This window comes from Bactrocera latifrons, unplaced genomic scaffold (assembly GCF_001853355.1).
Source record: "Bactrocera latifrons isolate USDA-ARS-PBARC rearing strain unplaced genomic scaffold, ASM185335v1 scaffold_259, whole genome shotgun sequence".
In the NCBI taxonomy this organism is placed as follows: Eukaryota; Metazoa; Arthropoda; class Insecta; order Diptera; family Tephritidae; genus Bactrocera; species Bactrocera latifrons.
The window spans coordinates 124,190-138,336 of record NW_017536174.1 but is presented as its reverse complement, the minus strand read 5'-3'; the positions used below and the strand labels follow the sequence as shown (position 1 = coordinate 138,336).

Sequence of the window (14,147 nt, the reverse complement as noted above, 5' to 3'; positions counted from 1 at the left end):
TTTAAAAATTATAAACTTTAATCTAATTCTTAATTTTGGCTGTTGAAATTTTTGTTTCTGTAGCTGAACAGCATAAGATCGCAACGCTTAAAACTCTCTTGCCTTTTATGACTCGGCTAATTCCGCTCGTTCGCGGATTGCGCCCCKCGCGTCGGTTGGGCGGGAGGAGGGTAATCGTTGGGTATTATTATTATATGTATATTTATATCAGAAACATATAAAAAAAACTCTGAGTTAAAGAATATAAATAATTAATTTAATTTTTTTTTTTCAGAATTGAGAGCAACTCATTTACACCACTTCAACCGATAAAGTGTCAAAGTGCAGCCAACTCAACAACTTTAGAAGTTGTTATGTCTTTAAAGCCATCTGAAAGTGGTGATGTATTGGAGCAAACTATAGTATCAGCTGAATCAGTGAAAAACTTAGAATTTACTTCTACTGAACCGAAGTACGCTAAACAAAAAGTTGTTCCTTCGGCATCTCCAAGAAAGCGTATTCGTCACCGACGTACCAGTGTTCAGATGCCTGTAACGCAAAGTACAAGTGCTTATTCGCTACAGTTGACTGAGACTGATACGTCCGGACGTGTTACGCGACGTCGAAGCTCAATACACACCGCTGTTAACATGAGCTTAAGCAGAATAGATCCAAATACACCTGCTTCAAAATCGGATGTCAATTACTCAACATTTAGTCCAATACACGAAGAGAATAGAGAAGGCACGACTATGTCAGATGCTAATAAAGCAGCTAATCAGCAAAGTCCACGTGACGAGAAAACTCGCCAAAAAGGGAGACGGACAATATTTTCTTATAAAACTCCCGAAATCTCACCCCAAAAGAAAGCGAAAACGCCGAATCGACGCACACTATATACACCAAAACTTATAGAGGAATCCATATCTCAATTGGAAATATTAAAAACAAACGATTCATCAAAAGTACTAGACGAAAGCTTATTACGATTTGCTCTAACGCCAAAAACGCTATTAAACAGCAAAAGTAGCTCACAAGAAAATCTAAATAAAACCGATCCCGAGGTGGGTTCATTACTTGAAGATCATTCATCTACTATGGTGTTTAGTTCTACGCGCCTACCTAGCACCAATCGAAGACGTACGCTATTCGACGTTTCTATGGACATAATACAACAACGCCTACACAATATAAATAATTCTGCAAGACGATCAGTGGCAAAAGAATTAACTTACAATGATAAAAGTCCAAATGTGGTTTCATCTAAAATTAATATAGATTCGGCAGTAGCAAAGGACACAAGTAAGGGTGATCGCGAAAGCTATTCACAAATTACCCCAATAGCACCTACCCTTGCAAGTACAATTACAACACCCAAGACTGTTACAAAACGCAAATTATTTGTGCCAAATGATACTTCACTAATTTTATCTGCCAACCCCTCAGGATCAGTTAAGAAGAGCCCAAATGAAGCACGCGTAAAGCGTAGGCGAACCATGACAGCACAACCGAAAGAAAGGCGAGTAATGACAAAATCGCGCAAAAATATCACCGCTAATACGAAGTCACGCACAGAAGTTATTATCCCACCTTTGTCGACAGCACAGGTGTCGAATTTAACCAAAAGTGTCGCGCAGTCAGTGCCAATGCTAAGTAATAAATTAGACGATAGTGAAAATGAAAAAACATTAAAGATGTCGTCTACATCCCTACCTGCGACAGCAGTAAACACCAAAATAAGTGGATCGAGTACTACATTAAATGCCACTAGCGCTGCAAATGTACCAGTATCACAAGCATTTATTTTGAAGAACGAAGCCCATGTGATGACTGCTGCACCAGTACCAAAATTAAAAGGATCTTTTATGAGCATAATTTCAAGTAATACATCTGATACCACAGTCAAACAACAATTGCAACAAGATATGGGAGTAGATGAAAACATCGCAATAAATACGCCGTCCCTTACCACGGTATTATCACAAGCTTCTACTGCGCCGTCTATAGCAACTGAAAATCCGAAAATGACATCTACATCGGACTCAACTTTTCTCCCAACGAATCAAACAGCACCAAAAGTCGTTAAAAAATCACAAATGAGTGAAACACCAGACAAAGCGAAGGATGCAGTTGAAGTTGGGGCGTCGGGTTGTACGCTAATATCCAAAAATGCATCGGGTGGCAACAAAAAATGGCCATATATTGTATGCACGAACATGCACCGGGAACAGATCAAAGTTATGCGCGAGGTTCGTAAACAACGATAATTTTTTCTCCATTTTTTTTTTTTTTTTGTCAATTTCCATACTTCTCATTGCGCTGGCGCTGGCGTAACTTTAGTTTAGTAGTATGATTTATTTGTTTATATTTATTGTTTTTTGCGCTTTTCCGTTTTTTAATTAAATTGTAGTTTATTATTAAAATTTGATTTATGCTTTTACTTTTTTGAGTTAAATAGTTTCTCTTATAATTTTACTTGTAAGTTTAATTGGTTTTGCTCTTGATGAATAGTGGTTTTCATTAGCTAAAAGTATCTCACAAAATTGTACGAGTAGAATTAATTTAGTCTAGTTTTTAACAATACTGTATACAAACATTTGTACATTGACTGATAGTACACATCTAAAAAATATTATGAATTTAAAAAACCTACAACATTTACAAAATAAATGACTTGTACAAGAAAACCATTTTATTTTTATTTACATCATTATTTATATATACATATATATATTTTGCTGGATTTATAGTTGTTTCTAACACTTTTGTACTAATTTTATATTTGTACTCATAATTTTAGATGGATAGACAGAAGATAAACAAGGCTCAAGTTTTATGTTGTTTTTATTTTATTATTATTGAGGTCAAACGAAAATAAAGTTACACGTATAATTCCTTTGAGTAAAGTTTAGTTTATTTTACGCTCAAAACCATTTTTACCCCCTTCTTATCATTTCAATTTCTATTGACTGTTTTTTCGTTAATAAATTTTTATTTTATTAAATTGTATTTAGTGTTCCTATTTTGTTTTACATTTCCATTAAATACTGTACGATCCTCAAAATATTTTCTGTACAAACCACTTTTCTTTACTTTTAAAAGTAATGCTCTTCAATATGTAGAATTGATGTACAAGTTTTCTAATCTAATATTTCACATCAACGTACGTTATTAAGTTAGAAATATACTTGTTACAATACTACACTCAAATTTGAGGGTTATTTTTTATTTACTATAAGAGTTTAATTTTATTTTTAAAACTAATTATGCCTTCAAACGAAAGCAAAAAAATTAAGTTAATTTTTACTAAAATTTATGCATTTGGAAATTAATATTATTCTTCACCTCCTTCACTGGTGTTTTTCATAAAATTGTTTTTATACTCTCGCAACAAAGTTGCTAAAGAGAGTATTATAGTTTTGTTCACATAACGGTTGTTTGTAAGTCCTAAAACTAAAAGAGTCAGATATGCTTATATATACCAAAGTGATCAGGATGAAGATTAGAGTTGAAATCCGGATGTCTGTCTGTCCGTCCGTCCGTCCGTGCAAGCTGTAACTTGAGTAAAAATTGAGATATCATGATGAAACTTGGCACACGTATTTCTTGGCTCCATAAGAAGGTTAAGTTCGAAGATGATGGCGAAGATGGCTAAATCGGCCCACTGCCACGCCCACAAAATGCCGAAAACTTATAAAGTGTCATAACAGCCATAAATAAAGATATTAAAGTGAAATTCGGGGGTATATTTCCACGTAATTTTTTTTGGAAAGTGGGCGTGGCCCCGCCACGTTTTTTGTACATGTCTCGGAAACTACTGTAGCTATGCCAACCGAACTTTATAGAGTCGTTTCCTTCAGGCATTTCCATATATAGTTCAAAAATGGAAGAAATCAGATGATAACCACGCCCACCTCCCACACAAAGGTTATGTTGAAAATCACTAAAAGTGTGTTAACCGACTAAGAAAAAATGTGCACCCAGGCTTTTTTTAAAAATTTAAATTGGGCGTGGCGTCGCCCACTTATGAACCAAAAACCATATCTCGGGAACTACTCGACCGATTTCAATGAAATTCAGTATATAATAATTTCTTAACAAACTGATGATATAAACGAAATATGGGTGAAATTTGTTCACAACCACGCCTTCTTCCAATGTAACGCTATTTTAAATTCCATCTGATGCCTTCTCTGTATAACATATACATTAGGAACTAATGATGATAGCGGAATAAAACTTTACACAAATACGGTATTTGAGCTGAGGTATCCCTTGTGGAAAAATTGGCGTGATCGGACTATAATTTTTCAAGGTCCCTGATATCGAACACGAAGAACTCAGTGCATAATCTAACCTAACCTAATCTAATTAATTTTACAGCAAAATAAAAAAATATGTAAATAACGTATAATGAAATCTCGATTACCACTTTATCATGCGAGAGTATAAAATGTTCGGTGACACCCGAACTTAGCCCTTCCTTACTTATTACATTATGCGTTATAAGTGCGGTTGAGTCCCAGGGTCATAACCTTGTAACAGTTTTTGACTATTGATCATAATTTATGATCATTTCCACGTTGGTATTTCCTTTTCTATAGCATTATTCTGTGAGTATCCGTGATTAAGCTGCGGCGTTCCGCTCTTGTCCCATGTCTTTTATATTGTCCAACGTTCATTTGAGAACAAAACATTTCTCAATTTCAATACCATACAATCAATATAAGCATATACAATCTTCTGTCAAACTTTTATATATTTTGTTGAAAAGAATTTCTATTTAGATGGCAATTGGTTGAAAACCCATTTTTCAAAAGGTCGTATTTAAAATGTTCATAACATAAATTTACTTAGCAAATTCGAACAAATTGCTACGAATCCTGATGTGACCAAGGACAGTGAACTCTGAAGTATTCCTAAATATTTTTTAGGTATTTACAATAATTAAAAATTTTAGATGGACCAACTCAACTGAGTTTGGAACAGTAAAGACTGGCAATCTCTTCCATGAATAAACTCACAAGTACAAAGTGTATTCGGTAAATGGTTCAATTATGTATTATTATGCTTAGAAACAACATTTCCTTCGTGCTTTTTTGCAATTAGTAAGTATTCCAATGATGCGTATGTACATGCATACATATTATATTTATGTACATATATAAATTTGAATTACTATTCGGTAACAGTCTTAAGTAAGAACTAATTTATGTCAGTAATTAATATCTCAGTCATTCTCAAATACATACATACGTATACACTTGCGTTATTTAATCGGAATTCCTTTTTAATTGCTTATATTCATACCTTGGTTTAACATATAGGCTATCGCTGAACTTGGTGGCCTTCAACTGAATCACTGCGTTAACGACGATACCACGCACGTGGTGAGTTACGAGCCGCGTAGGACGCTGAACTTATTAAGGGGACTAATACGCGGCCTGTGGATACTAGACTACAAATGGGTGCTGGACTCACTGAAAGCTGGCTGTTGGTTAAATGAGGAAGAATATGAATTAAGAGTATTTTCACGCGCCATTGAGGTAAATACAAAATGTGAAACCAATAAATAAATAACCTCTTATTATAACAAAAAATATGAATTATCCTAGATATGTCGTACAGAACGACAGGCTTTCGGCAATACATACAAATGTGAACTATTTGCGGATTTAGGTACATTTTATATATCTTCGCGCTGTGGCCCAATCTCAAAAGAAAATCTAAAGGAGTTAATTGAACTATGCGGCGGCAAAGTGGTAGATCATCGCAAACGTGCCAAATACATACTCGGTGATCCACACAAAACATTGGAAGATAAAGTCTATGTAACTCCATTTTGGGTATTAGATAGCATAACACATATGCAAGTGATGCGCCAACAAAAGTATACCTATGTTACCACCACAGTTGTTAAGGCGCAGCCACCATTACCGCAAGTAAATGTTGAGCCTGCTGTTTCTACGCCACCTGTTGTATCTAGCTGAGCATATTTATAAACAATATAGTGATGTAGTAGCCATAATGCAATCTTAGCACATAGTATTTTAGTCAATAAAATAGTAATAATCATGCTTTTTTTAATGAAATAAAATTGTAGTCAGAATGAAAAACGATTATTTGAAATTGTATTTCAAAGAATTCTGGTGGAAATATTTACTTAATTCTATTTCTGATTTGTATGTTTTTGACCTAGCATTATCCAAAATGAGCACAAAGTAATATTCATTAAAAGCTTAAGCGAACGTAAAATCAAACCTTAAGGGATACTGCCAACATATGAATTTTTTAAATATTGTCTAATTAGAACGAATTGCTGCCAATAACTCGACCATTCCAATTCCGTATACATGGGGCTGTTCTAATTTCACTGATGGATGACTTCCAATATTGTATATTTAAAACTAAAAGGATTGACTACTAAAGCTAACATCCTTGGAGCATATTAGTTGACGTACCAAATGGAAATTTTTGTAAAGGCGTAATTCGGTAGTTTTTTTTTTGCAGACTTTGGTCATATAAAAAAAGAATTTAACTACCGTAACGGTTTTAGGTTACAAAAATGTTGCTACTTCACAAAGGTGTCGGCCATATGTATGGGATGATAAAATTGCATTATGGCTAGTTAACGAATATTTTATTCGAAAATTGGCTTGAAAGTCCGAAAATCGAGTTACAGAATATAAAAAATACGAATTCGAGTAAATTTTTTTCGAATCGAGTTACAGAATAGGCCCCCTGACTTACCGAGGTGACCAGTTATCGACACCCCTAATTCTTATTGGCTCTTACATCAACAATTAAGCTCCCATCAACATCAGCCGCAACTATCGCAACCAGCGTATAGCTATTCTCAGTGATAGTCAAGCGGCACTAAAAGCGATCTCATCCCACGAGACCAAATCGCTTCTAGTCGAGGAATGCGTAGAACGGCTAAACCGCCTGTCCTTGTGCAACCGGGTGCACCTAATGTGGGTACCAGGGCACAAGGGAGTAGAAGGTAATTAGAAGACCGACGAACTGGCCCGCACTGCAGCAGCGTCAAAGATGTTGGGACCGGAGCCATACATAGTGGTAGGACGCCACACTCTTAAAGAGCTCCTCCGCACGGAGGAGAGAGTGGAGAGAGAACGGCACTGGCGACAGGCAGCAAGTATGCACCACGCCAAGCTGCTTCTAGTAGGATACAACCTCCCCCGATTTAAAGAACTAATTCACCTCCCCCGTGAAAAATTCCGCCACCTCGTCGCAATCTACACAGGGTACTGTAAGCTCAGCAACAGGAAACACCAGCACACCTAATCCTGGATTGCTCAGCAATCTGTGGAAAAAGGCTTAAGGCCCTAGATTCTGCTTACATCAGCAGGGACACATCACCTCAATAGCGCCCAGCAAACTTCTAGAACTATTCAGGCTGCTGGGGTTCTGGGAGGTCAAATTGATATAGGAGAGGGCACAATAGACCTTAGGTCGCGGTGCATTACCTCAAATAATATTCTATTCTATTCTAAGCTCCCATACTCCGGTTTGTTTTGTATATTACTATTAAACCTAAACCAAACAGAACTAGATTTGTTCGAACAACCACACATCAGAATTAAAAAGTATACCATTTTACAAAGCAGTTTTTAAAACATTTTCTTTTTACCATCCATCATAGTGGGACGTTTATTTAAACTTTATTCAACTTTGTTAAGTTTACAATACTTTTCTGGGCATCGTTTTGTTTTGTGATCGTTGGTTGTAAGGTGTTTCGTTTTATATAAAACTGCGTCTTCGTATTTGTACTCTATGTTACTGTTAAAATGTACTGTTGAAATTAAATGCAATGCCATTGTTCAATCGGGAAGAAAAATAAAAAGGGAAGGGGAGCACCAACTCAATAATACTGCCGACTAAAAAAAAAATATAACTAAAAAGAACTAAACAAATATTCCAATTCCCTTCACTGTATAAATAGAATACATCCGATTTTTTTTTTTTTTTTTTAAAAAAAAAAAAATACAAAATTGTGGTTTTATTTTTTTAAATAGTGGTTCATTTTATATTATGCTTTTGAATGTTCTTAAGAAAAGCAATAGTATTGTGCTTTAAACGCTACAGAGAAGAGATGGAATGAATTCCAACAAATAATTAAACATTAAAAGTAATTATAAAACTAAAGATACAAATGCTGATGTGCTTAAAAAGATGTTTCGTATTTCTGCCGTCTTGTGTAGGTGTAATGGCTATTGTGCATGTTTATGTGTTTGTGCCTACCATATTGTATATATTTTGACAGCGCCGAAGGCACACTTTCGTTTCCTACGAAACTCTTTCCGATGGAAGCAATGGAACTTTTGATTAATCATTAATGTTAAATTCAGTTGGAACACCGCTCCGTTTTCCTTACTGTTGCTGATTTTTTGACTATTGTTACTATCGTACTTGGAATTTATTAAGCTGTTGTTGTTGCTATTGATTTTGTTTATTAATAATTGTTGGTCTTTATCGTCGTTAGTACGCAGCTACTTCTTGCCCTTGGTGGCCTTTTCGGCGGCCTTGGTTACTTTACCACCAGAGGCATCCTTGAAGTTCACACTCTTGATGACACCGACAGCAACAGTCTGTCTCATATCACGCACAGCGAAACGACCCAATGGGGGGAATTCTTGGAAAGATTCAACACACAATGGCTTGGAGGGCACCAAGTTAACGATGGCAGCATCACCAGATTTGATGAATTTGGGGTTTTCTTCGGTGGTCTTACCAGAACGGCGATCAACCTTTTCTTCGATTTCAGCAAACTTGCAGGTAATATGGCAATTGGCAATTGGACCAGGGTGATTTCAACACAATAACCTGGGCGGTAAAATCAGCAGCACCCTTAGGGGGGTTTGCCTTAGAATCACCAGCGACATAACCACGACGCAATTCCTTAACGGAAACGTTCTTAACGTTGAAACCAACGTTGTCACCGGGAACAGCCTCTGGCAAAGCTTCGTGGTGCATTTCVACGGACTTAACTTCAGTGGTGATGTTCGCTGGGGCGAAAACAACGACCATACCGGGTTTCAGTATTCCAGTTTCAACACGACCGACTGGTACTGTTCCAATACCACCAATTTTGTACACATCCTGGAGTGGCAGACGGAGGGCCTTGTCGGTTGGGCGAGATGGGGGCAAAATAGCATCAAGGGCATCGATAAGTGTCTTGCCTTCAGCATTACCTTCCTTACGTTCAACCTTCCATCCCTTGAACCATGGCATGTTGGTTGATGCTTCCAGCACGTTATCACCATGCTAGCCAGAGATTGCCACGAATGCAACAGCAGCTGGGTTATAACCGATCTTCTTGATGTATGAGGATACTTCCTTCTTGATTTCCTCATAACGAGCCTCACTGTATGGTGGTTCAGAAGAATCCATCTTGTTGACACCAACGATCAGTTGTTTCACACCAAGGGTGAAAGCAAGAAGAGCATGCTCACGAGTCTGACCGTTCTTGGAGATACCGGCTTCGAATTCACCAGTACCAGCGGCGACAATCAACACAGCACAATCAGCCTGTGAGGTACCAGTGATCATGTTTTTAATGAAATCTCTGTGGCCAGGGGCGTCGATGATGGTGACGTAGTATTTGGAGGTTTCAAACTTCCACAAGGCGATATCGATGGTGATACCACGCTCACGTTCGGCCTTCAATTTATCCAAAACCCAGGCGTACTTGAAGGAACCCTTGCCCATTTCCTGAGCTTCCTTCTCGAACTTCTCAATTGTACGCTTGTCAATACCACCACATTTGTAGATCAAGTGACCGGTGGTGGTCGACTTTCCAGAATCGACGTGTCCAATAACGACGATATTAATATGAACCTTCTCCTTACCCATTTTCCTTTTTTATGAGCTAATGCAACATAAAAACATTGGGAAGTGGAATGTTACATTCGTGGTTGGGTGTTTCATGGGACGATAAGCAGGTTTTCAGGTGAAAAGGATGAAAATAAAAGTTGGGTAAAACATAAATATAATTCGTTAGCAAAGTGTAATGGAATTTTAAAGTTAATTGTTAAATATGCTAAATAATCAAGAAATATTTTAATTTATTTCAAACGCAATTTGCAAATTTGTTGTTTTCAAATATAAAATGTTACTACATACAAAACCGAACAGATGAGAATCACAATCTCCGTTTAAGATTAGCAACAGTTTAGGGTTTAGGGGGGGAGGAAACCGACAATAATAAGTTTCCGGCGTCAACACGAATGCTTTCGTCTTACTGTGCAACATAACCTCAATCGGACAACGTGGTCTTTCACATGTCGCTACACATGCCGGAAATTGAGGTTATTTTGCCATGCTTGCTTTGGAATTATGATTCAACTTTAAATGTGTAAGATGTATAATACATTAGAATAATGTATGCGAGGACAAATCATGCAATAGTTAAAAATATATAGTTATACAATTTTGCAAATTGGTCTTTGTTTTAAATTTATGCTTTCGTTTCCTAGCTTTTATCAGTGTTTTTTTGGTATTTTTTTTATCGTCAAAGGTACTCAGTAGCAGAACTGATAGAAGTCATCATAAAAAACACTAGGAAATGATTACATTTATATTTTAAAGTACTCATTCGATTAACAAATGTGCATCAGGAAGAATTTAATTAACCATTTTAGAAAAGATATTATGAAGTTTTTCCATTTGTGCTTATTCATTATCATACAAATTGTAAAATGCCGGTTTAAATAAACGAAAGGTGTGATGAAAAAATGGCGTCTTCGGTTCGTTACTATTGCTTCGGCTAAATAGAAATTGCCAGTAATCGCCGACTCCAACTCGACTCATCAAATTTTCTGACATGGCGGCCATCTTGGAAACTAAAATCGTTCCACTTTACGAAAACCCCAACCGGCTTTTAATCTTAACTTTTGCGTTTAACTGTAATAAATTTTCATGCCAAACTTTTGGACAGACATTATAGAAACTTACTACGAAATGTGGCACATCTCATGTTTAAGCAACCTATAAAAACCAACCAGAGTTCAATAGTCGCCATTTTGTAATTTTCAGTAATATAGAGAAATATATGTACCGAACTGCTAACCCTCGTCGATGACTTTAATTTGTACATATATGTGCGCAATTTCATACGCAACACAGTTTTATTACTAAGTGCATTTGAATTTCACAATTGTATCACCTATATAATTCAAAATGGGCGTTGTCGACAACAAAGTAGTGGTACAATTTCACATTTTTCGTAAAAGTAATTGCAGCACATTTGAATGCCACGTGTTTATTTTTTTTTTTTAACCACTTTTACTTCACTACTTGACATACGCACTCTTTGTTGCTATGTAAACCTATTGCACACCGATTTACGATTCCCAATTTTAAAAGTAATTATCTCCCATATTAAATGCACAACTATTCTTTTGTTTACTAATAAACAATCAAATATTTTTGCACCATGCACCAATCCAGATACACATTTGTTAAATAGAATGCACTTCACTATCTTCATTTGTATCAAAATTATAACTTACTTTTCAAATAAACTGAATCGAGAAATCACTGAAGTCTATGCTGATCCGCCAACAGACTTGAACAAAGTGAACGAGAAACTCGTCGTGAACGAAAGATATGCCTCCCTTCGTCTTTCCAGTGCCACGTTGACGACAGGGTTGACTTGCTACTTTTTATTCCATATAATTCGCATTATTTTTGGTAGCGAAGTTCATAAATATTCAGAATTATAAGATATAAAATTAATGGATCAAAAATTGTTATAACAAATTCATACATTTTAACTATATTTTAATAAAAATTTTGCTGGATAACATACAAAAATTAGTTACGCATGTACAATTCTCAAATCTCCGTTTTCGGTTCGTTATAACTTATCTTATGAGACTATATGTAACCCAAAAATATATTTTTTCGGACCAATCAAAAACTTTAGTAGACATGAAAAATTTTTTCAATAATTACGGGTAATGCAATATGATAGAGTAAATAAAATGCCTGAGTCGTGATTGAAAACATGTAATTTATTAAGCACATCCAAATATTATTTCTTCTATTTAATAGATAAATAATTACGTAGTAGCAACATGTAATATTTAATATTATATCTTATGAATACAATTTTTATAAATAAATAAGTAATACATATTTATGCTAAACTGTATGACCAACTTCATTGCTACATACATGTACAATGAAGTTCTTTAACTGTACTGTCGCAATAAATAGCAACAGTGCTTTTAGTACACTATCCCTGGAAAATTTACAGACTTTACTGTGCAATCCTGGGGATAAGCTTCCGGTATTTCTATTCTTACATAAATTTTTTTTTTCTAGTCGGCTATTACACGAAGCAACTTTTGTTGCTGATTCTCGGGCGATTCTCTTTTGCTGTCGCACATTACCTTCACACGAGCAACTTGTGTTGCGCAACTCTGTTCGAGTTTTTTTCACATTCTCTTTCACTTTCCTTTAGCCCACTGACGTTTCTTTTTCCTTATAGGTATTTGGGCCACTCTATCACATATATTAATAAGTTCTGTCAATTAAGAAATACTTTTTATTTCTAATTCAAAATTAAAACAAAGGTTATATAACAGATCTCACTATCGTCTGAATCAATTTGTATAGCTTCCTCCATACACTTCACAATACCTTTAATTAATTCGATTTTTTCGCCATACTCCATTTTCTAAAATATTTACATTATTATGTATATTTGTATACATATTAGCAAATTACGTACCAAAAGATGAAATTAAACGCAAATGCAACTATGTACTACGAAAGAAAGAACACGAATGCAGAAAAACGTCGCAGCGAACTGTTTCGAATAAGAACACAAAGCGAGTTGCTGAACACTGGAAACTCGGCGCGATTCTCCTCTCCTCGTCGCCCCCTCGCCTATAAACCAAGAGTTGCCGCAACAAAAGTTGCTTCGTGTAATAGCCGCCTAATGAACTTAGATAATTCATCTGCATGTTTGGTATCGATAAAATCATACGTTTGCTATAGCCCTGATAGCTTCAGCAGTCCTAAACGCTACTGTCTTCCTTCCTTAGCGCGCAAATGTGTGAACAGTCGCGCCCGTGGCAAAAACGCAGAAATCAAGCATCTTTGTTTTTTTTTTCATTTGAACAATATTGACATTGCTCAATACGCATATATAGTTTTGTACACATCTATGATTTCAATTACAATTGTTTATCATATAAAATATCAAAACAGAAAACAAACTATTAAAAATAGTTTATATATTTATAAATAATAGCATTCGATTTCAAACATATTAAAGACAACTTTTATTATTACTACTGTATATCGAAATTGCCAACCCTGCGTTGTGAGAGAGCAATCAGCTGACACGTTTCTACGGCAAAAACCAAAATTCGCACGGATCCTACGTCAAAGAGAGAAGGTAGTAGTGTTTGTCACTGTTCACTTACATTGTGCGCCCATAAGATGGGTCGTATCAGCTGACACGCGCCATGATTCTACGTTCTACACTATTTTTGCTATGACAGACGAGCAAAATTAATATTTCACAATCAGCTGTCTAAATGCACAAGCATTAATCAACGCTAATGCGCATAGAAATTTTATGGTGACAGACGGCAGACTTGTGCATTTAGACAGCTGATTGTGAAATTTGTTTATTTATTTAAAAAAAGTGATATACGAATGAATAACATAAATTATTATCACAAATTTTGGTATTTTTGGAAAATCAATATAAATTTAACGAAAAAATACGTTTATTATTAAGATAATAGAGTGAAATTAAAAGCAATAATTGATTGTAATGCGGAAAAAGTGTGCGAAAAAAATTAAAAATATTGAAAAAATGGATAGCAAACTGTGCGTTGTTTATTTTCTGCCATCTAAAAATATTAAAATTTGTTTTTGGTAATATACTTGCACAGGAGGATGGAGTCATGTGTAGAAGTTCACGCAAGTGAGGAAAGTTTTCTGATTGCCATTCACTTGGGAGTGGCCAGAAACGATTGTTTTACATATGACTCAACCAGCTCACGACCTAAGCCTAAGAACATCCGTTTGAAGGTGAGCTAAAGTGAGAAGGCGAAACATTCCCTGCATAGGGTTGTGCGCTGGGTTTGGGACCCGCCACGTAAAAAAACCACCCCAATGACAACGCA

At 35.8% G+C, this 14,147-nt stretch overlaps 2 protein-coding genes and 1 long non-coding RNA gene across 4 annotated transcripts in view; 1 reads left to right on the top strand and 2 right to left on the bottom strand.

Moving 5' to 3' along the window:
* The window catches only part of LOC108969577 (microcephalin), a 23,569-nt gene extending 16,126 nt beyond the window's left edge, over positions 1-7,443 (top strand). For both annotated transcript variants that reach the window (XM_018934372.1, XM_018934373.1), the window contains exons 7-9: positions 275-2,228; positions 5,307-5,525; positions 5,595-7,443. In XM_018934372.1, coding sequence (XP_018789917.1) covers positions 275-2,228; positions 5,307-5,525; positions 5,595-5,969 — 2,548 coding nt within the window. In that variant the 3' untranslated portion in view covers positions 5,970-7,443. The remainder of the gene's footprint in view (positions 1-274; positions 2,229-5,306; positions 5,526-5,594) is intronic.
* Positions 7,444-7,991: 548 nt separating this feature from the next.
* Positions 7,992-11,612, bottom strand: LOC108969578 (elongation factor 1-alpha 1). The gene is given in 3 exon segments (XM_018934374.1): positions 7,992-8,810; positions 8,812-9,868; positions 11,511-11,612. Coding segments are annotated over 2 exon segments (1,362 nt in total). The 5' UTR covers positions 9,853-9,868; positions 11,511-11,612; the 3' UTR covers positions 7,992-8,489.
* An 886-nt stretch (positions 11,613-12,498) lies between these two features.
* Positions 12,499-12,780, bottom strand: LOC108969576. The gene is made up of 3 exons (XR_001993409.1): positions 12,737-12,780; positions 12,598-12,682; positions 12,499-12,529 (listed from the first exon to the last, which is right to left on the bottom strand). It is a non-coding gene; the product is annotated as an uncharacterized LOC108969576 (long non-coding RNA).
* Positions 12,781-14,147: the final 1,367 nt, after the last annotated feature.